General features: G+C 38.1%; 1 protein-coding gene across 1 annotated transcript in view; it reads left to right on the top strand.

The window, feature by feature from the left end:
• TMEM255B (transmembrane protein 255B) overlaps window positions 1–26535 on the top strand; it is a 49251-nt gene that overhangs the window by 9421 nt on the left and 13295 nt on the right. Inside the window, exons 2-5 of the mRNA XM_034420457.3 lie at window positions 709–851; window positions 4133–4195; window positions 7999–8088; window positions 25067–25147. Of these exons, the coding sequence (XP_034276348.2) occupies window positions 709–851; window positions 4133–4195; window positions 7999–8088; window positions 25067–25147 (377 nt within the window). The remainder of the gene's footprint in view (window positions 1–708; window positions 852–4132; window positions 4196–7998; window positions 8089–25066; window positions 25148–26535) is intronic.

The following is a 26535-nucleotide window of genomic DNA, read 5'->3' as shown; positions in this document are numbered from 1 at the left end:
TTCTGTATGATTTCAGCACAAAAAATAAGGGGGAGGAAATGAAATCACAGATATCTTGTATTACATAATGTGTCCTGGAATAGAACTGTCCAAGGTCTGATTCTCAATCTAATTTCAGAAGTCATTTAGGTTGGTTCAGGCTTAGGGCAAAATCATCTTTCTGTTTTCCAGCAGCTTCTTGCTTGAGAAAGAAGAGATCCAAGAAAGAAAGACAGAGAAGGTGGAGGAGGGAGGGAGAAATGAAAGGGATGGCAGAAAAAGAATGATTTCACCCTGCTTAGCAGTGTCAAGTAGACAGCAAAATCAAGACAGCCACTAGTAGAGGATTGGAGTGTTTCATATTTCCTTTGCATCATCTAGTGTAGTGTTTCCCAATTTTGGGAACTTTAAAATATATGGACTTCAACTCCCAGAATTCCCCAAGTGGGCTATTGGACAGCTCAGTACAGTAACTGACTCAACTATCAAGGGAAGTCAGCCTTCAGCAGAAAAAGGCCTCCTAATCTAATCTAATTTCCTTTCATGTAGGAACCTAATTTCAGAGATAAGATATTTCTAATTAGAACTTGCTGTTTCTAAGCTAAGACTATCTAAGAAGTTTGACATAAGGTTTCTTGTTAAGAGGGTTGCGTATGAATGAAGCTAATTTCCTCTCCTTTGAGATTAGTATATTTTTAATATGCATTTACAATGTGTGTTTTTTCACAGGGCACTTCACAAAAAGAAAGAAAACATCTCTTTGGTTCACAGTTGCCCTTTTGGTAGTGTCTGTTTTCATACTGACCATAGGCCTTGCAGCAACCACAAGAACTGAAAATGTAACTGTGGGAGGCTATTATCCAGGAATAATAGTAAGTCTACCAACCCCCTGCATTTTAGTTTTTCCAGTATTCACAGTGCATCAAATAAGGGACCAAAAATGTAAAAATGGTCAGAAAAATTGGGTCTGGCTTCACTTATGATGGAAATTCTAGTTCCAATTGTGGTCATATGTTGAAACTAGGGGTGAAATGCTCCCAGTTCAGACCGGATTACCTGATCAGGTAGTGATGGCGGTGAATGGTTCAGAGGACCAGTAGCAAAAATCCCTGCCCACCCCAATGCCCAACTGAGCTGCTCAATCATCAGAGGCTGTTTTTTTTATTTTTAAAAGCATTTTTTCTACAACCTCTTTGGCCGAAAAATGCTTTTAAAAGTAAAAAAAAAACAACCTCTAATGATCGCGTGGCTCAGCTGGGATCGCCAGAGGCTTTTAAAAGCATTTTTTTCTACAACCTCTTCAGCCAAAGAGGTTGTAGAAAAAATGCTTTTAAAAGCCTCTGACGATCCCAGCTGAGTTGCCTGATCATCAGAGCCTTTTAAAAGCATTTTTTTACAACCTCTTCGGCCGAAGAGGTTGTAGAAAAAATGGTTTTAAAAGTTTTTTTTTTAAAAAAAGTTGGCCACGCTCCCCCCAAGTCAGTCACATTCCCCCCCACAAGCCATGCCCACAGAACCGGTAGTAACAAATTTTACATTTCACCACTGGTTGAAACTTATCTATATATCTGCCCTATGCAGGTTTTGTGCAATTTAACGATAAACCTAGTTCAACCAAGTTTAACTTAATAGAAAGTGTGGATGTAGGTATGAAAGAGCCAAGTCTCTTTGGCTTGAGTTGAGTTATTGTTGAGTTGAGTTATGGCACTGGACCAGTAGAAAAATCTGAGTTCTAGTCCTGCCTCAGTCATGGAAGTCAGCTGGGTAACTTTAGTCATCTTCTCTTAGTCCTAGGAAAAAGAACTACAAACCATTTCCAAACACGTTGCCTAGAAGATTGCATATGGTTATCAGTATGACTCAAAAGAAGGAAAAAAGCATGAAATAATGGGAAAATTCATTCCTTATATTGAAAACACTAGTTTGGGGCAAGATACAGTATATAGGACTTGATGGGAAACATGATTGGGAATGCTTCTATCCAGTTTTGGCGGCCTGACCAAATTCATCAATATTTTGACCCAAGTACTCTTTTGGGTGCCTGCTCAACTATTTTTTTTAGGCCAGGTAAACCCTCCTTGTGAATCTGGGAACGAGAATAATCCATGAAGGGATTCCTTTAAAAATACTTTCTTCCATGGCAGCATTCTGGTGATCATTTTCCTGTCCTGGGAATGTGCACTGGGCTCCATGTTTTGTGTGTATGTGTGTGTGTGTGCCTGTGTGCATCAGGGGTGGGTTCTAAATTTTTTTACTACTGGTTCTGTGGGTGTGGCTTATTTTGTGGGTGTGGTTTGGGGGTAATGTGACTGGGTAGGCATGGCCAACTTTTTTTTTTTTTACTTTTAAAAGCATTATTTCTACAACCTTAAGAGGTTGCAGAAAAAATGCTTTTAGAAGCCTCTGACGATCAGGCAAGTCATCTGGGATTGCCAGAGGCTTTTAAAGGGATTTTTTTCCCTACAACCTTCTCAGCTGGAGAGGTCGCAGGAAAACATGCTTTTAGAAGCTTCCGATGATCAGGCAAATCTGCTGGGATCGCCAGAGACTTTTAAAGGGATTTTTTTTCCTACAACCTCCTCGGCCAAAGAGGATGCAGAAAAAATGTTTTCAGAAGCCTCTGAAGATTCCAGCTGAGCCACGCGATCATCAGAGGCTTTTAAAAAAACTTTTAAAAGCATTTTTTCAGCCGAAGAGATTGTAGAAAAAATGCTTTTAAAAGTTAAAAAAAAAAGCCTCTGATGAGGTGGGTGGGGTAAGCAAGTGGCCAGCCAATGTTATTACAGGTTCTGCGAACTACTAAAATTTTTTACTACCTGTTCATGCGAACCGGGAGCAACCCACCATTGGTGTACATGAGTGTTTTAGAGAGAAAATAAAAATGTGCTTCTTGACCCAACTATCTGATCTTGGTACTTTACCATTTGATTACATCTACCAATTTCATGTTTTCTTTTGTCAGGTTAGGGTTAGAACTTCTGTGCAATGTCCTTGTGTTTGCCCACTCTGCTTAAGAGGATTTAACTGGGTCACTCAGGATGCAAGGCTCCATGTCATTTCCTCCTGGCAGTGGGTTGTCTTCAGAGCAGCCAATTTTACTAGTGATGGAGGGAGCTTCTATGTTCATGCTATGTGGCTCAGAATGGCTTCTCTGCTAGCCATGGCTCTTCTGTGATGTTGGAGGAAGGACTTCTCAATACCACTGTTAGATTCTAGTGCTACGTCTTGCAGCATTCAGTTGTGCTGATGAATGCCACCACTATCTGTTGACTGCTATTCTGATTATCCTGAGTGAGTTTCAGGCCGCACTAATATTCTTCTAGCAGAATCATCAAAACTCTACACAGAATGGTACAGCTAACATGAGCCATGAAGCCCAAAATAGAACAAGTCCTTCCATTGCCACCCAAGCAATGTATTCCAAAGAAGGTTCTATGAAATGTATTCCAGGTTCTATGAAAGAACCATATTGAGTCATGAGATCTGCTGCAACTAAGCAAGGAAATAAACAAGGAAACATCAATTCATACCATGGACCATTATAGAGAAGAAGTGCTCAAAATGACCATAGACCCCAGCATTTAAATCCCCAATTGCCATAGAAAATTTGGTTATTTTTAATTATGTTATCCATAGCTTTATGCTATAAATAGACAAGGCCTATCCACTGAATGAATAAAAATAACCTATTTTATTCATGGGCCAGTTTTTTCTTTTCAATTCTATTTCTCAAAGAAATGCTATTTCTTCTTCTCCTTTCTTTTCCTAAATTACATTTATTTGTCACCATACTTATTATATATAGTTGAATGGATGGATGGATGGATAGATAAAGAGATAGAGAGATAGAGAGATAAATAGACAGACAGACAGATAAACATTTACTGAACCCATTTTAAGTTATTATAAATGATGTCTCCTAAGCTAATCCATTTTGTGTGTTTCCTGGAAGCTTGTTAGACTCTTGATAAACTTTTTAATTGCAACCTCTTTTATGAAAAGTCTTATAGATAATACTATATATGTGAAGCAGGTTTTCAACTTACCTGGAATGGCACTTTTCATTCTTCTTTTCTTTTTATTTAAAATTAATGACATCTTATAAATGTAGCTAACTTGTCCTGTTTTTTTGTGGATTTGCTTTTTGCCATAGCTTGGCTTTGGATCCTTCCTAGGGATTATTGGGCTCCATCTGGTTGAAAATCGAAAGCAAATGGTAAGCAAATAATAAACAGTGTGATTTAAAAATCAGAACATTGATCTGGTACTCTGTTTTTCATTCTGTTTCTTTCAACATATTTCTGTAATTTTATAAGCATTCAATCCATAGTCAATTTGTGTAATACATGCTGTGGTAACAGTATGACTAGTAAAGTACAAAATGGATAATGAAAGAAAGACTAAATGAAACACTCAAGATAAGCACTACTCATTAAAATCTTCTTTAGAGCTTAATGTTATTATTGTCTATTTTGTTCATGTTTCTTTTGTGAGGCATAAGCCTATAGTTCAACCAGATACAGCATATTCTGATTTACAATTTAACTGTCTTGCCTAGGTGTTTAGTTATCTTCATTATGAGGCATGATTTCATATGTCTGATTTCTTTTTAAAACTCAGTTTAAGCCTCACTTTATTTTGTGGTAGTGAAATCCTTTTTTTTAAAGTTTTTTTTTTTACTGCGCAGAGACAAGATTTATTTTTCTATTATTATTATTTTTTGTATATTTTTTAAATTTGAGTTTTAAGGTACATTTTATTTACAGTTTTCATTTATTTATAATATAAAATACAAAAATACAAAAGCAAACAGTAGGGAAAATAAAGGAGGGAAAGAGGAAAGGAGAAGTGTGGAACAGAAGGGAAAAAAGAAAAAAGGCATTGACTTCCGACTCCCTCTGGTGCAGTAGAATAAAACAGTAACATCAAACCTCAACTTTTTACTTTTACATAATAGTATAAACTTCACCATTTCTATAACAACAAATCTATCTAATCAGTAAAACCAAAAATCAAAGTTTCATTTTTTTCCCACCTCAAGCACAAAGTCCAGAAGTGGTTTCCAAGTACTGTAGGTGAAATCCATTTGTTAACACCCAGAGTCATTGAGAATCGGGTACTATGCACATTTAATAAATACAATAATTCTAATGCTGTTTCTTTCTTCTAGCTTCTTCTCACTAGATTCCATTTGTATAATAACCTGGGGTTCTACAACTATGAGGAAGAATTAGGGTTATAGTTAGGATTCTACTACCTTTGTTGCCTAAATTTAATTGTTACTGAAATAAGAGATTGGCGCTTTGGACACATCATATTATATAATTGTATGTATGTGTTTTATTGTTTGGCTGTGCACCGCCCTGAGTCCTTCGGGAGTAGGGTGGTATAGAAATCAAATCAAATCAAATCAAATCAAATCAAATCAAATCAAATAAATAAATAATTCCTAGAATGCTTGTATGCTCTGAACATGCAGAGCATCTTTCAAAGTCAATGTTGTGATGGTTAAATCAATATGTGATGGGGAAGGGAGGAATATGGTCTTTTTTATAAGTAGCAACATGTTAAACAGACCAGCTCTTGGGACAGTCCTAGTTCAGCTTGAGAACAGAACCTGATAGACTGATACTCCAATTAGACTAGGAAAGTGGTTGTCATAATAGCATATGCTACTTGCTGTAAGATTAAGTGTAAATTTCATAGTTAATAATAGACATTTTTTTCCTTCCAAAATCTTTCCCTTCCCTTCTTTTTGCTTTAATTTTGCCTGATGTGTACCAATGATTGAAAAACTTGCAGACCATTCCTTGATGGGATATAGCTGCATTTGATAAAGTGCTATCTGTTGAAAAGGTTGCTTTGATACAAGTGAGAATGGAAAATTTAAGAAGAAATAGCAGCATTATCCTGGAGTATTGATGCTTTTCATAAATGGAAGATTGGAGGACTTGTACTTCCTATCTTTGCTGTTGTTAAACGATGGCCATGCAATTACACAGCTTTCATTATACCATTTTTAAGGTGCACATGCAATTTTATTCTATCAGATGTAATATTTGGTAGGTGAATCTCATTAGTTTCCTAACCTAAAACATATTGATGGGTAATATGGTATTTGGAAATTGCTAAAGTTGAATATGATGATTCAAGACCATTGCAGATAATTTAATGCTTGTTATCTTTAAGTCTCTTCTAAGTGAAAGACTTAACTTTGAGGACCACAATAACTGTTTACAGAAATCACACTTTTTATTGTGGTCTTTCTCAGCTCAACAAGAGCCAGTGCAATGAAAGATTGGGAAGATCTTCAAGGTTTTCTTTCAGCTGTGAATCTACTGGAGAATGACCCACTGTAGAAAGTAGAGAAGATTATCTTGATGAAGATATATAAATTCAAGGGGATAAAGCACTTTCTATGTCTAGACTCTTCTGAATCTCTCTGAATACCAAAATCAGAGTTGTTTAATTATGCTAAATGAGTAGATTTGACTTTTCTTTGATCCTTCTTTCAACAACCATTTAAGGATATTCTCTTTCAATGCCATTTTTAGATATATTCAGGCTAGTTAATTTTGCTGAAATATTTTCAAGATATTTATTAGAATTCACTTGAATAATAACTTTTTCCATAATTTTGGTTACTCTGGATGAAAAGGATGCTTTGAGGCTTTGCAGGAAAAAATAATTAAAAATATCCTCCATAAGAGGTGAATTGCAGCTAGGTAATTGCAAAGCCTTTTCTCATTAGAAATCCATTGTAATCATTGTAAGTGCTGCAGCTCAAATAGATATAAATGAATAATGAACATCCAGTACCTGTGATATAATCCTATCCTGTAATGAGACATTTCTTGAGTGAAGTCTCAATTACACCCATGCTCTTTTTGTGGCACCAACCTTTGGAGAGAATAGGGCATAAATTGTATGTCTAGGTGCCTATTGCAATGATAACCTACCTTAATAGCTGCAGAGAGGCAACCAGGCAAGACACAATGTATTTGATTTTTGCTGTATATGTGGGGGTGGCATTTCAGTGCTCTTCGTTCCCTAAAAGATAGGGCAAAATATTACAGTACATTAAATGATTATTATGAATCTACCTGCCACTTGTAAACAGTCTGATAATGGTACCAGCTCAAGCAGAAGGCAGGGAACTCCAGTTTACAAATACCCTTCAGTGTTTGGTTATTGTTTATTTGTTTGTTTTTTTGCTTCTCAACCCAGGGGACTCTTTGAGAACTATACTGTTTCCCTTCATAAAATCTAGTTATGCAAACATTGAGAGGCTTTGTACAAATGAATGGAGGCGTTATCTGGGTAGACTAACCCGAGATTGAAGGTTATGATAGAAAACCTTTTATAAGCAAAAGGCATTCAATATTATTAAATGAAGCATCTTTAGGAAAGTCTTTTTTCTTTAGGAAGATTTTTTTAGGAATCTTTAGGAAAAAAAATAAAGCATATCACTTCACAACCAAGATATTTCGTGAAGAATAAAATAGGCTGCATTAATTCAGATAACATGCATTTTAATTAAACAAATCACACACCCTTCAGACAATCTGTTCCAGTTACTGTCCTCAGTACAGTATTCTCCATGCAGCCACATTTCTACAGAGGGAAGCATTAAAAATTATGGTCTCCTGTCTGTAGGATGGAGTGGTAGATACCAGATAATCATATCTAAACTACTTTGTTTTGATTCTTTGCCATGTGTCTAAACTCTATGGAGATTCTCAGTCATCCAGGTCATGGTTGTCCCAAAGGTGCTGTTTTTAAGATGCAACTGTTTTATCACATAAAGGGACATTTTTACATGTGTTGCACAGCACAACATATGTGTTCAACATTTATAGCATGTGCAAGCAATTCTACTTCATAATTTCCCTGATTTTTCCATATACATTGAATGGTCAAACATATTTTTAAAAGTACAGTTGCGTTTTCTAATTCTTCATAATTGACTTCCAATGCAAGCATGAAGCACTTAATTTAAATCAACATTTCTCTTTGTAGCTGATAGCATCTATCGTGTTCATCAGCTTTGGAGTGGTAGCAGCTTTTTGTTGTGCAATCGTTGATGGTGTGTTTGCAGCACGTCATATAGTAAGTATGTGTATTCTTGGCTTTTGTGTATTCTTCCTTCTTGATAACATTAAACTCCTTATGCAACCTGTGTAACCAATAACTTCCTTCATGCAGTAATGCAGATCTAGACATTTAGCTAATTAGACCTTCATAGAGGCTATTTATAAGAAATCTGCAGTTTTATCTTTCCTATTTAGGTTTACTTAAAAATAGTCACATTAAGCTGATTGGCGCTTACTCCCAAGCAGTGGCATCTAATTGATAGGACACTTGACTGCATTGCTACATTGACATATAAATATAAAGCAGGTTTTTTTTCACGTGGACAAGTCGCAAGAATGTTAGTTTCCGGTTTTTCCTGTTTAGTTAGTTTGCCTGTTTTTCAAGTGGGTTGGATATATAAAAAATAGAGCTTTGATCACTCCCACCCCGCTGCCAAATTGACTTATTTATTTATTTTGCCATATTCTGTGGATACCTCCACGCCTAAAGCAAACAGTGAGGATCAGAACCTCAGTTCAAAAATAACCAATGGGACAGGTATGGGGAAATGAAAAGCAACTGATGAAAATCTTCTAAATGCCATTTAAGAACACCTTCAAAGCAGGGGTGAAATCCAGCAGGTTCTGACAGGTTCTGGAGAACCGGTAGCGGAAATTTTGAATAGTTTGGAGAACCAGCAAATACCACCTCTGGCTGGTCCCAGAGTGGGGTGGGAATGGAGATTTTGCAGTATCCTTCCCCTGCCACACCCACCAAGCCATACCCACAGAACCGGTAATAAAAAAAATTGGATTTCACCACTGCTTCAGAGTGAGTAATTTGGTGGCTTTGCATGAGGAGAAACAATGTGAGGAGTTTCTTAATGATTCATTAAAAGAGAGCCGATGTCCACTGAGACTGAAGGGTAACTGGCCCAGTAAGGCAGAAATAGATTTTTGATTCTGAATACTTAGGGCTGTGATGGCAAACCTATGGCACGTGTGCCACAGGTGGCACACGTAGCCATAGCAGTGGGCATGCCAGCTTAGCTCTGGCACATATGCATGCGCCGGCCAGCTAATTTTCGGGCCTTCTGGGCCCACCAGAAGTAAGGCAACAGGCTGTTTCCTGCCTCTGGAGGGCCTGAGGGGGGGTGGGGAAGGCTGTTTGAGCCCTACCCAGATGCATAGAGAGGATCTGGAGCCAGGTGAGAAAGAAAAACGGGCCTACCGGGCCATTGTGTGCCAGGAGCAGGGGGAGGTTATGCGTGCATGCGCAGGGTGGGACGCATAGAATTATGGGTGTGGGAACGTGTGCGTGCAAACCTTCCCCGTGCCCCCCCAATCCTGGCATGCGATGGCAAGAAGGTTAGCCATCACTGACTTAGGGTATCTCTTTAACTATTAATGGTGATTTTCAAATATTAAAGGCATCTGAAACATATTTCCTTTGCTGATCCAACACAACAAACATGGTTCCTTGCTTTTGATTGTTTGCCATTCAGCCGCCACCCAATTCAATACTGTCCAGATAAATCACACCCATCTGCAACCATAGTTGTCTTGCTGGAATGCATTGCACCAGATGTTTCTCTTGGCAATCCTTGCTTGAATTTGTATAAGCTACCTGGCCTCCACGTGTAGCCTTGATAAGAGTTTAGGATTTATTTGCTTGACCAATGATATAAACCAGATTATACAATCAGTGGGAGCAAATGGAATCACCTCATTTGGAGTTGCTCTTCATACCATTAAAAAAAAAATCTCCATTAGGATCATGAATACCTTAGTGTGTCACTTTCCATGTTTGTCTTGAATTGTAATAGAAATGGATGCTTGAGATTCCAGAGAAACTCTGCTTAGATATTGTGCAGTTTAGAGATAAACAAAACAGAGCTATATACACTGCTCAAAAAAATAAAGGGAACACAAGTAAAAGACATCCGAGATCTGAATGAATGAAATAGCCTTATTAAATACTTTGTTCGTTACATACAGTAGTTTTGTGTTCCCTTTAGTTGTTTGAGCTATGTATAAACTACTGTATGTAAAGAACAAAGTATTTAATAAGGCTATTTCATTCATTCAGATCTCGTATGTCCTCTGCTTGTGTTCCCTTTATTTTTTTGAGCAGTATATTTTCTGCCCCTATAGTTCCACTTGTATACCTTTATCAAAAGGAAACCTCATCACACATACCATGAAATGAATAGTTGGAGCTGGAAGGAAAAAGAGCTGCTTATACCATGGCAGAACACTGATTTTCTTACAGTAGATCTCCAGTTCCTTTGTTTAACACTAGAAAGAGGCATATGTGAGGCAAAAATATGTATATAATTTTGAAGGGGAGACATGGCTTTATATATATTTATAACTTCAGTAGAGAAGATTGGAAGTTGTTTTTTTAACTTTTTTCTGTTTTCTGTTTCCTTTTTTTTCCTTTTTATTGCTTTAACACTTTCTTTTCCTTTTTTCTGTATGTTGGCTTGTATTTATCTTTTTAACTTTGTAAAAAAAATATTCAACAAAAAAATATTTTTAAAAATTCCCCTCAGAATGTCTGACCAAGAGGGATGGGCTTTTGAATGGAAGCTGACATTCTGCTGTGCCTCAGTGTTTAAGAAAAAAAATTCTGTGCAAAGAACTAAAGGAGAAAAATTATCCGTTCCTTAAAGAGAATTATTTTGTTTTTTTGTTTTTCATCTTAGTCACTTATAGACAGTTTTTCTTTAATCCTTTATAGAATTTTTTTCTCCTCTTGTGGAGACTTTTCCATTAAGGACTAAGGGAGAAAAACCCTTCATCATTTTCAGAGAGTTTCCCCCCCCCTCTTTTAGTCCATTCAAATCTTCACTAAACCCTAGGGGTCCACAGAACCCAATTTTTTAAAAAAGGTATATAATGGATTGCTAATGTCAAATGAACCATGAACGCCTTTAACCTTGGGGCCAGACATAACTTGGCACTTTACTGTGATTTCTTTAGCAAGAGCTGGAATGAAAAATGCCAGCACTGTCCACTTTTGCCAGTATATCCCTATTTTAAACACAGAAAAATATATTTTCCTTGATTTTTTAAAAGAACATCAGGAATAATATAAGTTTAGTATCTTTTCATCTCAGTGATAGGTGCTTTTGTTTTGTTTTGTTTTTTAAAGATGATGAATTAGAAGGAAATCCTTTTTACGGTCAAAGACGGCATAACTTGATAAATAAATAGCAGAAAGGAAATATCTGCATGTATCTTTGCCTATATCTATGTCTATACAATGATTTGTCCAGTTCAGAAGAAAAACACTCCACTTAAGAAAAGCACTTAAAAAATTAGAAACGGATGTAAAGGTGGCTTGGTTTAATGTATTCCTGTTTTATTTCAGAATTATAGTACTTGTAATTTGTTTTTATTCCCATCAAGCATCTGTGTATTTGAACCCACCATTCACCTTTAAAAACAACTGAAATGCCTGAATCGGATGAAACAAATACAGCTGAAAGTAGCATGTAATGATGTTAGTGCAGATAAAAAGGAAAATTACAGGAACCTATTATACATGAATTATGTTGTTTTCACATATATTGTTACATAGCAGCGACACTGGGCCTTACATGCTGCAAACAGATACCCTTGCAGAACAAACAAAACAAAACAATTTCTCTTCTGCACCCAGCATTGCCCTCCTTAAAAGAAAAGAGATAAAACTTTCAAGTGATACTTCTTCAATAATTGATAAATGTATAATTAGGTAGCCAATGAAATGGAGAACAGCTCACACAGAACTATACTGTGCATTTCTTATGCTGTTGGAAACATATATGGAAAACTTCACTGCTGCTGCAAGAGAGGCAGAATAGAAGGTAAAGGTAATATGAACTTCCAAAGAAATTAAAGAGGGTAAACTAAGCCAGGAGGGAAGGCATTTAATAGCTTGAATGAATGAGAATTTGAGTAGAGAATGATTGTATTGCAATATTTAAACAGTCAGTTATTTTATAAATGAATGAATAGCACAGAAGTGTTTCATTGTAAATTTTATACTAGAACAAATATGCATAAATAGGCTTCAGCTGGTGCAAAATGCAGCCGCGCGGGTTGTGATGGGAGAATCCCGATACTCCCATGTTACACCCCTCCTGCGCAGCTTGCATTGGTTACCGGTTGCCGTCCGGGTGAGATTCAAGGTACTGGTGACGACCTATAAAGCCCTACATGGCTTAGGCCCAGGATATTTGGCGGATCACCTACAGCCAGCAACGATATCCCATCGCCCGGTTCGCGCCCATAGAGAGGACCTGCTCAGGGTGCCGTCGGCTAGACAGTGCTGGCCAGTGGCCCCCAAGGGTAGAGCCTTCTCGGTGGGTGCGCCCACTCTCTGGAATCAACTTCCCTTGGAGCTCCGATTAGCGTCTGACCTTCGCACCTTCCGTCGTGAATTAAAAACTTGGCTTTTTAAATCGCTTGACCTGGTCTGATGGCGGGTTTTAAGAGTTAAATTGTAAATTTTTTAGATTTTAGATTTTATTTTGTATTGTGGCTTGTGTTTTTATTATTGTGAACCGCCCTGAGTCCATTGGGAGATAGGGCGGCATATAAATCGAATAAAATAAAAAATAAAATAAATAAATATTTAATAAATAATAAAGGCAAGGAGTAAACCAGGTGGGATGCTGGTTTAATTTCTTCATTATAGGTTTTTACTCAAACAGGGTCAAGGAATAAGAGATATAAGGATATAATTCTTTCCAAAACCTAAAAGCTTATGTGCGCTGGCTGATCCCTCCATTACCAAAACAGACCAATAACCACTTCTGGAAAGCATAAAGGGACATTGCTTCCTTTAATCCCCAACCCATCATCAGAGTTACCTCAGGGTATACATTTCTGCTCCACTTCCCAAATACGCCTTTCCACGTCATATTCCTGTCCATTTGTTGCAAGTGAACCCCAGCAGTTGGCTACTTTACAAGCACAGAAATACACCTTCAAACTGATTCAATGCTTCGTATAGTCCGTTATACCTTTCAGAGCTACCCTTCCCACGGAATAGCACAAAGATTGTAACTCTTATTTTGTAAATGAAAGGTTGCTCATTTGGAGGAACCTGGTAAGAGAAAAAAAAAGCACTGGGAAAAATAGGAAGCTCAGGAAAAGGAAAAAAAAAGTTTCTGACATATCTTGAACCAGAAACCTTCTGTATACACGATAAATATCATAGCTGAGTTATTATAGATTTCACAATAAGAAGTGATATTTAAAAAGACTGCATGTATACGTATGTTGATGCTTTAATTTTATTTGTATAAATTCAGTTTCACTTTGTGTATAAAGATATGCATGAGTATATTCCAGAGGTGATATTCAGCAGGTTCTGAAGAACCAGTAGCGGAAATTTTGTGTAGTTTGGAGAACCAGTAAATACCACCTCTGACTGGCTCTGCCCCCATCTATTCTCTGCCTTCCGAGTCCCAGCTGATTGGGAGGAAATGGGAATTTTGCAGTAACCTTCCCCTGGAGTGGGGAGGGAATGGAGATTTTACAGTATCCTTCCCCTGCCATGCCCACCAAGCCATGTCCACCAAGCCATGTCCATCAAGCCATACCACGCCCACCAAGCCACGCCCACAGAACCAGTAGTAAAAAAATTTGAATCCCACCACTGGTATATTCATATACACATGCATATTGTATATCTGGTAAGATTCCTCCACAACTGTCACCCAACAGGAAGTAAGGTGGCTACTTTATAAAACAGAAAAATGGGAAAACCCAGCAGTCCCAAAGTGAGTTCATGATGGTCTGTAGTTGAACTGAATAGTTTGCAAGCCATTGCCACAATGTTTCAGTCTGAACAGGATTTTCTTAAACTGGTTTAATAATAGGTTGGCATAAGCATAACACGGGAGCAGTTTCAAGTGCTGACATGTCCTAGGGCTGCCAAGGCCTGTTTGTTGAAGAAGGCCCCATTGAGTCTGTAACAATTTAGTTTTGCTTTTATGTAAAAAATATGAATGGGTGGGTGGAAATCAAAAGGAAGACTGAAAAAGTTGTGATTGGGCAAGACATGAGAAGTAAAAAGCAAAATCAGCTCCAATGTAAAACAGGCCAGGAAAGAAACTCCAGCGAAGTGTAAAACTACTGTGGTCCTCAGTTAACAGTGGTAACAGTGGTAACAGGGGCCAAGAATTCCATTGCTTAGCAACAGTCATAAAGTACAATGTCACGTCATTGTGCTTGTGAGCAGTTCTGGCACTTCTAATTGCAATTGTTAGGCTGTCGTTGGGTGCAGAGCAGTGGTGGGTTTCAATTTTTTTTTACTGTAGTTACTACTACAGTTCTCTGGGTGTGGCTTGGTGGGGGTGGCAGGGGAAGGATACTGTAAAATCTCCATTCCCACCCCAATCCAGGGGAAGGTTACTGCAAAATCCCTATTTCATCCCGATCAGCTGGGATTTAGGAGGCAGAGAATAGAAATGGCGGAGCCAGTCAGAGGTAGTATTTACTGGTTCTCCAGAACTGGTCAGAACCTGCTGAAATCCACCTCTGATACAGAGTCACATGATCACCAGTTACAACCTCCTACTGGCTTCCCCATTAAAACAGTTTGTCAGAAGTCAGCAGCAGAGATCACAAATGGCAATCACATGACTGCAAGAGGCTGCAATGTAATTGTGGACTGCTTGCTTGAATTGCAGTCATGTGACTGCAAGGATGCGGAGGCAACCCCCAACTTCAAAGATCAGCAGTATGGATTCTTGCTTGGCACTGTCAAACAGTCTTTAAAGAAATGGTTGTTAACTGAAGACTACTTGTACTTTTATTGGGATGGATTATTGAAACAGAATTTTGCAACAGAATCTTTACTCCTCCTATCTTACACTCCTGTGAAATGAAGGAAGCTTCTATCTGAAGTATTTTCTCCTCCCCTCAGATTGTGTTGGGCTTGACTCTTTGCCTCCTCACTCTGGAAATGAATTTGGCTTAGTTCCCTCAAGGTCATCTTCTTTACTTCCTACGGGTATTGGTATAAATTAAATTTGGTTAGATCTTTTGCAGTTATCCCTGCCTTCTGTTTCTTCTGCCTTCTACTTCATATTCCTTTTGTGTAAAGATGTGTATCCCCAAAAGAATCAATAGGTAGGTATGCAGTTATAGGCCTCCACCATTCATTAATGATCTCAAATAAGGATGTACAACCTCTCTATTTCTGCTACTGCAGAAAAAACAATGTGATCTGCTGAATCAGGGGTTAGTAGCCAAGGTTATCATATTTCAACATAAAAAAAAAATCATTGGAGAGGTGTCCGTTTAGGTAAGGCACCGCAATCCACCGCAAGTTTACTTACTGTTGCTTGCCCACTGCAGTGGACTTGGGAAGGGTTCATTAGTTGTTGTAGTTGCTTCTCCCAGGCCTGAATCAGTATTCTGCATCCAAGGATTTGGCCCCTGACAAACCATGGTTTGTGGGACAGCAACACTGTTTTTGCAAGTTGGGCAGGCATTTGCAGAATGAAATCTCTGCTAGGAAACCACTGTTTTGCATTCTTATTGATCAGTCTGTAAGACTTAAATTAATTTTTACAGTATGAAATTTACATTTCTACAAGCAAAATCACTGTTTGTACTCTGATACTATTTTTGGCATTAACCAGTGACAACAGTACTGATCTCTCAATCTTTTTCTCTCTCTTAATAGAACACACCATACACACACACACACACACACACATAACGCCCCAAATTAAGAAAAAGCAGTACTTAAACACCCAAACCTCAGATTATACTGCATTTTCAGGGCCTTATGTGAAGCTGTACCCCACTTTCAATGTTTGCTTTCATTCACACATTATCAGGGCAATATATTTTTATAGAAACTATGGAGGGCAATGACCACCACCATTTTTTTTTGAATAATATATGCTTTTATTTCATCCCCAAATATCTGCAATGAGGTCTCTAAATCTAGGCATCTGGGCATGATATTTCTTTCACATTGTACAGCTGAGACAAAAAGATTAATCTGACCCTATTTATAATTTCACATACAACATTCATCAGCTATTAGGGCTGGTCATCTGTCTCAACTACCTCTTGCTTGTTACTTGGGTACAAGATAAAACTGACAGACAGTTTGGTTAGAAAAGAAGGAAAGCCTGAGCCTTGGTAGTACAGTGGTTTAATGCACCCTGTTATTAACACAGCTGCCTGCAATTACTGCAGGTTCGAATCTCTCCAAGGCTCAAGGTTGACTCAGCCTTCCATCCTTTCTAAGGTAGGTTAAATGAGGACCCAGTTTGTGGGGGCAATAAGCTGACTTTGTACAAATATACAAAAGTATGAAGGCTATTGCTTAACGCACTGTAAGCCGCCCTGAGTCTCCGGAGAAGGGCGGCATATAAATCAAATTAAAAAAAAAAAAAAACCATACCGACAAATTTTTTTAAAAATAAAATAAAATGCATAGTCTGGTACACAGAATAACAGAGTTGGAAGGGACCTTGGAGGTCTTCTAGTCCAACCCCCTGCTCAGGCAGAAAACGCTAAACCAGGGGTCTCAAACTTGCGGCATTGTCATCACATGACATATCGCGACTTGCTTTTCCCAGCAAGAGCTTCTATCCCTTTCCCTTCCTGAGCAGGTGCTGAGAGATGAGCGGGTCTCTCATCACTCACTAACATGGACCATGAAGCTACAGTGTGAACTGTTCTGAACCAATGCAGCACCGTTTAATGCAGATCCCATTAATTACTGATTGCAACCAACGGACCAAAGAAATTGTAGTGTGGCTATCTTAGAGAAGGAATAGTGGCTAGGACTCTTGATACTGTTCTGTTGAATCAGCAAGCAGGAATGATGAGATGCACACTTTATACAGGTAGTCCTTGACTTACAGAAGTTCGTTTAGTGGCCATTCGAAGTTACAACAGCACTGAAAATAGCGACATGACCATTTTTCATACTTACAACCATTGCAGCGTCCCCATGGTCACATGATTTACATTTGGATGCTTGACAGTTGACTCATATTTATGACAGTTGCAGGGTTCCAGAGTCATGTGAGCATCTTTTGTGACCTTCTGACAAGCAAAGTCAATGTGGAGGCCAGTTTCACTTACCAACGGTGTTACTAATTTAACTACTGCAGTGATTCACTTAACAAATATGGCAAGAAAAGTTGTAAAACCGGCAAAACTCAGTGAGCAGATTTCTCACTTAGCAACATCAATTTTGGGTTCAATTGTGGTTGTAAGTTGAGGACTACTTGTATTGCAGTTTTATTGATTCCAAGAATCTTCATATTGCCTGCCACTTGGAAGTATCTTGTGCATCCTTGCTTCTTTCAGGCCTAAAAAGATCTAAATGGCTTAATTCGCTACACTAGAATATGGCATTTCCCCATTCAAACAATAATCTTGTGATTGTGGGGTCATAGGTGCTCTCTGTGCTTGGTGCTTTTTTTGCAGACATTTCATTACCAAACTAGATAACATTATCAGTGCTAGAAAGGAGTGCAATCTACCACTAATGATATTTATTACCTTTTTTGATAATGAAGCCACAAAGGATCCCACAGTACAACCCTGAGCTGCAAGTATTCTCTTCTATCAATAATCTTCCGATTACATGAGTTTGTCAAAATATAAGTGAGTCTGGTTATTGAAACTTTGTAGCCCCTTTTTATAATAAAATAAAACGTATTCGTTTGCTGCAAAACTACAGATTTGCACATGAAAACTAGTAAAGCCTATTAGAGTTCTTTCTTCAACCAATAGTAATCAGAATGAGTTACTTTTTAACTGTCCAGAATTTTAATGTGCTGCAATCAGTACAAAATCCTTCTTAAAAGTTTGTTCTTTATAAGAATGAGAGAATATTATGTTGCCATCTGGTGGATTTATTTTGCAATAATAGCAAGTGTCCATAAATAACTCCCACCCACCCTTTTCTACAACATCTCTTGTAAGGGTTCCCAAAATTTCTTAGTTCACATTGCTGTCAGTTGTCTCAGTGATTTTTTCACAGCACCCCAAAAGGTTCCCAAACGGTTGACTGGGGAATTTTGGGAGTTGAAGTTCACAGATCTTAAAATGACCAAGTATAGACATCCCTGATCTGCAGCATAAAACAAAATGGAAATTTGAGTCAGTGAAGTGCAGGCATCATGCTAATTGGTGATTTTGTTTTAGGAAAAAATGTTTTTAAAAATCAGGTTTTATCTAGCTTGTTCATCCCATGCCCATTCTTTCTTTAACCTATTTAATATATTTTAGAAAAGCCAATGGCTTCAGCAAAAAAAAAAAGTGTTATCATCTTTGTCTAAAGGTACAATTTCCTTCATAAATAATAAGGTAGTAGGAAGATTAATTTAAATAATATATAATCCGTATCAATTGAATTAGCAAATTGCTTTAAAGGAAAATGTTCCGTGTATTTTCTCTTTTTTACTGGTGCTGATAATACAAAATCCTTGTAAATTATTTTTAATATTTCTTTTCTTAGTGAGTCATTAATCTGAGTCACGGTAGCTTTTAAAAACATTAACTGAGTTAATTTACCAGTAACAGTATTTCAAACTGCAAATGTAATTTTTCTTTAAAATATTTAGTCTGCTTTGTTCATTCTATTTTATTGGGGATAGATTCAGTTTTAAAGCAGAATGTTCTCTAGTTTAAATGTAAAAACTGTGTGGGATGTTGACTGTTCTTTTGCTTTGATTCATAACCTATCTTGAAGTAGGCGGTACTTTTTACTAGCTTCCTTTCACCTAAATGAAAGCAGCTATTAAGTGCGAAGCCCAGCATTCCAATTAAAAATAGGCAATCATTAACAAGCAAGAACGTTGGCCTTTGCTTAGACAATGGACAAGTTAATACAAACAGACTGTAAATTGCAATTTATAACTGGAAGACAAAGGGGATCAGAATGTTTAAAATCTGAAAGTTCTACCTTCCTAATGACGTCCTGGTGATGCTAATCAAAGTCAGTGCAGCTGTTGCAGTATTTCTTCTTCCTTAAGAAATGGAAACAGAAGCTATGGAGAGCACAGGAAAACTACCAGTAGAAGATAATGTCACTTGGACTGTGTGTAAAATTCCATGCATGATGCAGGTGATGTCCACTAAAGTATTTTCTAGAACCATCATCATCTAGGCAGAAATTGGGGAGCTTCTTTCTTTCAAGTGCAACATTCCTTCCTTCAGCCAAAATGTGGATACTCTTAAAATTAACACAAAATGGGGGATACCATTATCTCAGGGATAAAGTCATTTTTTTCTTCACTCTGAAATGAAGATGTTGCCTTTCATTTTCCTCAAACAGCAAGCAATGGAAGAGGAACCTACTCTTCCCAGAAACCTGAACTGAAGGTTTGAAATTAAGCCCAGGTGACATGCAATTTTAGAGCTATGATTCTTCACCCTTGATCTTGTTGAAAGAAATATCCATCTGGTTCAGTTCCAAGTGGGGAGAAAGACACTGGAAACATGGAGGCTGATTGGAAAGATGATTTATTGAGGGGCAGGACCACATGGGTTTGAAGTCCTGGGCAGCTGACCACATGGAGTGGAGACTGAGAGTTATTTATACCCTCTCTTGGGCCTTGCCCTTGAGCTTCCTGTTTCTGTGGCAAGAGCATATATTATATTGATTGCTGTAGTCAGACTTCCATGTGACCATGTGGGGTCAGTTTGTCTGAATCAACTTTGAAGCCTGCTGGGTGATGCAATTCATTCATTCATTCATTTATTAGATTTCTATACCGCCCTACTCCCGAAGGACTCAGGGCGGTGCACAGCCAAACAATAAAAACACATACAATACAAAATTTTAAAAATAGAATAAAATCAAATTAAATAATTTTGGCCCCGACAAATTTAAAACCCCAGACTTTTAAAACCAATTTAAAATTGAATATATAAATACTAAAAGATGTTTAAAATTTTAAAAATCTTTTATAAAAGAGGGGGAAAATTAGGCCAGGCCGGCCTGGTGAAATAGTAAGGTCTTTAAGGCGCGGCGGAAGGTGCGCAGATCCGGGATCCTCCGTATCTCTGGGGAGAGCTCGTTCCAGATAGTAGGTGCCCCCACAGAGAAGGCTCTCCCCCTGGGGGCCGCCAGTCGGCATTGTTTGGCTGACGGCACCCGGAGGAGCCCCTCTCTATGGGAGCGTACCGGCCGGTGGGAGGCTATTGGTGGTAGTAGGCGGTCCCGCAAGTACCCGGGTCCTAAGCCATGGAGCGCTTTAAAGGTGGTAACCAAAACCTTGAAGCGCACCCAGAAGACCACCGGGAGCCAGTGCAGCTCGTGCAGGAGAGGTGTTACATGGGAACGCCATGTCGCTCCCATTACCACCCGCGCAGCCGCACTCTGCGCCAGTTGGAGCCTCCGGGTGCTCCTCAAGGGGAGCCCCATGTAGAGAGCGTTGCAATAGTCCAGGCGGGAGGTGACAAGGGCATGAGTGACCGTGCGTAAAGAGTCCCGATCCAGAAAGGGACACAACTGGCGAATCAGGCGAACCTGATGAAAAATCCTCCCGGTCACGGCCGTCAAGTGGTCTTCTAAAGACAGCCGTGAATCCAGGAGGACGCCCAAGTTGCGAGCCCTCTCCGTGGGGGCCAATGATTCGCCCCCAATAGTCAGTGATGGCGTCAACTGACTATATCGGGACGTCGGAAACCAAAGCCACTCAGTCTTGGATGGGTTGAGCCTGAGCCTGTTCCTCCCCATCCAGATCCGTACGGCCTCCAGGCACCGGGACATCACTTCAAGGGCATCATTGATGCAATGAAGAGGCTTGTGTTCTGAAAGGGTGTTGGGCCATTCCTATTGTGTCTTAATGGCTTTCCTGGTTTGGATCTTGAGTGAGGGCGGATCCTACCATTCTGCCTTGTTCAAAATATCCTGTCTTGAATGGATTACCAAATCTGCAATTTTAAAAGCTGGCCTCATCTTACTATCTGCTTGGGAGCAGGGAACTGTGGCTCTGAGTTTCTGTCTCCTTAAGATTTCTCTTTCTCTTTTAGGGGAAATATAATATTCTGCCTTTTTAATATTTCCTAAAATATTTCATTCTTCTAGGATAGGGGTAGGTGCTAACTGTCTACAATCTGAAAAAGAATGGAGCTTTATATAGTTCTGTATGAAAAGTACTAGATTATTTTTGGTGCATAATATATTACCATATTTAATGCTAAAATATACAGATAAAGCATTGCAAATTGTATATATATTCACTGTTTACGAGATATGAAAAATTAAACCTTGCATCAATTAAACCAAAGTATCTAAATTACTAGACTCTTTCATCTCAATTTCAGTATTATTCTTTGATTTAATCCTGACCTGGTTTTTATATTTTATAACCAGCAAAATAACACTGAAATGATGTTTACAGATGTAGATGTTTCACTTTCTATCAAATGTATTTTAATTAACAGACTGTAGCTATTGCGCATTATTGTTACTTGATAGATTGAAGTATAATTTCATGTTGATTTTCTCACACACCTAGGCTAAAAGAGTCTGTGCCTGGAATATGTACCCCAAAAGCATATTCATACTTAAGAAGTCAAATTAAAATGTATAGGGTCAAAACTAAATGAGAAAATCTCTCAGCATTTTAAGGGTCTCTGCCCAAGGTATATGTGTTAAAATGATGGCATCTAAAAAATTGATAAAATAGCAGGATGGTCTTTGCCACAAGGTAGCAAGGGCTAAAGTCTGCAAGAATAAAAGTGTGTAGAGCAGCTAGTCAATTTGCGTTTTCTGATCTCTTCCTTGGTTTTTTGCCCAGCAGGTCCTGTTACTTCCTCTAGAGGGCACACATGCTCTAATATGCAACATAGTTTTAAAATGTTATGTCCTGTTCAGACTGAAATTAAATAGGTTAAAAACTTGAGTTTTATGTATATAAAAAGAATTAAATTGGCTAATTTTGGAGCTGATGTGGCAATAATAGCAACTTGACCATGCAGCAGCCTTTGTAGCTGAAGTCTTCAGGTTAGCAGGTGCTATTAGTAGTAGAATGGTTGCTTATCTGGGAGCTAAACACCCACTGTAATGTCCCATATTGTGCCAGCAGATCTACCAATCTATTTTTTGCACACATAGCCTAAAAAGGGACAGACACTAGGAAGTCCAGAGATTAACTAGAATATCTGGAAGGAATTATCAAAGTTGTGATAATATTGACACACATAAAGCCTTTCTTTTGTCAGCAATAGTAGTTGTTGATTAAAGTACTTTAAGAATCCTCGGCCCAATTACTCAATCTTTGGAAGGGTGTGAATTTACTGAGTAAAAGGGACAAACAAGAGCCGAAGTGGGTAGTAAGGAGTAATTTCATCCATTTGGCTTCTGGAACACTAATATTTGTGGCTGACCACACCTGTCATGTGAGAATAACTGTCACATGTCTCAAACGTGCAATGTAGTTTGAGAAGTTGAACAGAATATGCTTTATGAACAGTGAAAGTCTTAATTCTCGATGGAGTAAATCAACTTTAGTTCCATCATCCATTGTGGCTCTGGTAGAGCATGTCTGTTTTTATCTTTAAACTTGAATTTAACTCTATGATCTTCCATCATGCTTTTTGCATAACTATACACAACATGGTTAATGCCACGTTGCATTCATTTCCATATAATTTAGTCAATGATTGTATCCTGTTTCTTTATTTCTCTCAATTTCTTTGATGGTTTTGAACATCCAAATCTTGCTCTCCGATATTTTACAAAGGAAATGCCCAATATCATATTCATGGAAGTTGTCTACCAAACTGCATGGAAATTACAGTGTTCCTGTTAAAAACCTGTCCGTGTTTTTAATATCACACAACAAATATGAAATACGAAAGAATCACTTTCTAAATAAAAGGCACTGAGGACTTACACACCAGAGGTGGGTTTCATCAGGTTCTGACCAGTTCTGGAAAACCGGTAGTGGAAATTTTGAGTAGTTTGGAAAACCAGTGGTAAAAATTCTGACTGGCTCCGCCCCCATCTATTCTCTGCCTCCCAAGTCCCAGCTGATCGGGAGGAAATGAGGATTTTGCAGTATCCTTCCCCTGCCACGCCCACCAAGCCATGCCATGCCCACCAAGCCACACCCACAGAACTGGTAGTAAAAATTTTTGAAACCCATCACTGTTACACACCCATGTATATTTTTTCATAATTAGAAATGTTCATGGAAACTACACAGTGATTCTTCCAAGGAATCTGAGGTGAAACTTGTTTGTCACTCAAAGACTGAACTGAACCATCTACTCTTTGAGCCATTAAAACAATGGCCATGTCAGGTTTTGTTTCTTAGCCAAGACTAATTCCATTCAAGGACATAGAGATATTTATGGTTACTTAATATAGTATTATAACTTCATTTTCAATGCGAAGAGATTTCATTTTTATAATTCAAAAAGTAAGAATCTATTAAACCAAAATTAAATATAATAACTAATAATAGACATTGATAATCGAGCACTTTAAAGTTTGGCTTTCGTATATGATGCGGTTAGGTTTATTTCTATTTTATCTCACTTCTTTTATAATTGCTGTAGTTTTATATTTTTGCTTTGTAAACATTAAAATATCTCAGTCAACACTCCAAGGCATAATAGTGGTATAACAAAAACAGCTACGATGCAATTACATCTGGTATTGTTAACTGTTTTCTTTAATTGGCATCTGTTATGTTGACTATAGATTTAAGTTTCAGTAATCATAGATTTCTAACATATTTGATTAGTCTTCTACAATTTCCCAAAGCCAAAAAAGGGGTCAGTGTTAGTTCTGATTCATAAGATCAGGTCTTCCAAAATAACTTGGTAATAGGGAAATTTATATAATTGTACTCTAGATTTTACCAGACTGCTACCTTAAGAATGTGTTGTACACCCTCATCATGTTTTGTGAGTTGAAAAGCACTGTGATAGAGAAGATTGGCATGCTCAGAAACAAATAACGAGAATGTAAAAATTCAACATTGAGAGCTTGCTATCTTTCTGTTGTGGGCCAAAAGCAGAAACTAACCTTTTGGGGTTTTTTTATCTGCTTTGGCAGGTAATGGTTTCTATATAATTTAAAGTTCCCTTGATGTCATAGCATAAGAGATGTTATCTTACATAGATTAAAACACTACTAATTCCCAAAGGGCTTAAGGGAAGATTTCAAACCACCAAACATTTCAGAAAAATAACTTGAGGGCAGATTCCATGGTATTTTTCTCTTCTCAGATGCTACTCTGTCAATGAGAAGAATTCTTAATTCCTGCCCCTCCTGTGTCAAACCACCCTCAGAACTGCTCCAGAGATTTGGAAGAATTTGAGAAGGGAGAAGGGTAATGAACCAATTCATTATGCCATTAAGTAGTAGTGGCATAGAACAGTCATCTTAAAACTATTCCTTTCTTTTCTAGATTCAGAAATCTGATCTAAATATGTATTCCAAACATTAATGCATGTTCCGTTTTATGACTTACTTCTGTTTTAGACATGCACACACTTATTTTCCAAAAATAGAATTTCCTGACCAAACTGGAGGCTTTTAAGAAGAGATTGGACAGTCATTTGTCCAGAATGGTATAAGGTCTCTTGCTTGACCAGGGGGTTGGACTAGAAGACCTCCAAGGCCCCTTCCAACTCTTGTTATTCTGTTCTGTTAAATTGAGTCAATGCTCAATGCTAATTAATATCCAAGCAAATCAGTGTATGCTGAAGAGGAAATAGTTGACAAAGTTCAAAATTATCTGGATTGTATCTGGATGTCACTTAAAACCTCCCAGAGCTTAGCTGCATAGGAGAAGTAAAGATAGATCTGTATTGTAACCAGTGGTGGGATTCAGCCAGTTCGCATCACTTCGGGAGAACCGGTTGTTAACTTTCTGAGCAGTTTGGCAAACTGGTTTTTGGGAGAAATCATTAGGGCAGAGAACCGGTTGTTAAATTACTTGAATCCCATCACTGATTGTAACTTAAAGCACATTTTTAATTCTTCTTTATTTTTCTTCTTTTCCTTCTTCTAGGAACCCAGGCCTTTGTATACTAAAAGGTGCCAGTATTATACAAGTGGAATTGGATACTTATTTGATGCCTACCAGACAGAGGTAAGCTATTATTGTTAGATTAAGATCTAGCTTTGTACAGTACATGGAAAGGTGACTTACAAGGTGACTGTTTTTTAATCTCAGCGCTCGCTGGAGGTTTATTTTCTGTATTTTGGCAGCAAAGAAATGCTATTGTATGTGTGGCAAGAATATTTGCTTTGGAACAGAAGTTCATTCCATTCTTGTTACATAAATGATTTGTTGGAAAATGCCATTGCTCTTTTCCTGCGGATGTTTGTGCGGAATGACATTCGGTCAGATGTACCCAAGTTACCTTAATTGCTGATGATTTATATTGGCCTCCAAACTTCAACTTTTAATTGTAATAACCTGACAAAATTCAAGAATGTCTGCAGATTCTATCTGGAGTTCTTCTGGTCTTCAGCCAAAGACAGGCGCACTCAGACATAATCCTGGGGCTGAAGTAACATTTTGGTTCCTGTTACTCTCAGGAGTTTTTTGTTGTTTTGTTTTGGCAGCATATACTTCCAGCCTATTGAATAAAAAGAGCATCCGCGTAAACAAAACAAAAATAGGATGTGTGTCTGTGTGTGGGGATACAACCCCAAGAGGCAATCTAAACTTAACCTATTCAATGAACTGCTGTTTTCTGAGAAATAAAATTAAGGCCTCTTTAACATGTTTACGGGGGACGCTGAGCTTGTCAATCAGAAAAGTCGGCAGTTCAGTGGTTCGAATCCCTAGCACTGCGTAACGGTGTGAGCTCCCGTTACTTGTCCCAGCTTCTTTGGATGTTAAGTGAATTTCATTGTATTGGTATACTGTGTATACAGGTACAATGACAATAAAGTAGTAGTAGTAGTAGTAGTAGTAGTAGTAGTAGTAGTAGTTGTTGTTGTTGTTGTTGTTATTATTATTATTATTATTATTATTATTATTATTATTATTATTCTGCCAACCTAGCAGTTTGAAAGCATGTAAAAAATGCAAGTAGAAAAATAGCAACCACCTTTGGTGGGAAGGTAACAGCGTTCCGTGCGCCTTCGGCGTTTAGTCAGGTGAGCCACATGACCATGGAGACATCTTCAGACAGCGCTGGCTCTTCGGCTTTGAAACGGAAATGAGCACTGCCCCCTAGAGTCAGGAATGACTAGCATATATGTGCGAGGGGAACGTTTACCTTTAACATGTTTGCATATTTTTCAGCTACTTTGAACAACACATTCTGCTTCTGCTACTATTGGCAAAAGCAAGGGAATTCTATATATATATATATTGATGTTTAATGCTCTGGCTGCACCCTGCTTCTGAAGTTTGTTTGCTTGTATCTTGCCTTTATTCTTTTTACAAATACCTTAAGGTTCACCATTTGCCTCTCCTCTACAAGATGCTTCACTGGCCCCTGTTCAATGCAACTTTGATCTCTA

This window comes from Pantherophis guttatus, chromosome 5 (genome assembly GCF_059756535.1).
Source record: "Pantherophis guttatus breed Tessera chromosome 5, ASM5975653v1, whole genome shotgun sequence".
Lineage (NCBI taxonomy): Eukaryota > Metazoa > Chordata > Lepidosauria > Squamata > Colubridae > Pantherophis > Pantherophis guttatus.
The sequence above is the reverse complement of the archived record's forward strand: the minus strand, read 5'-3'. Positions and strand labels throughout refer to the sequence as shown.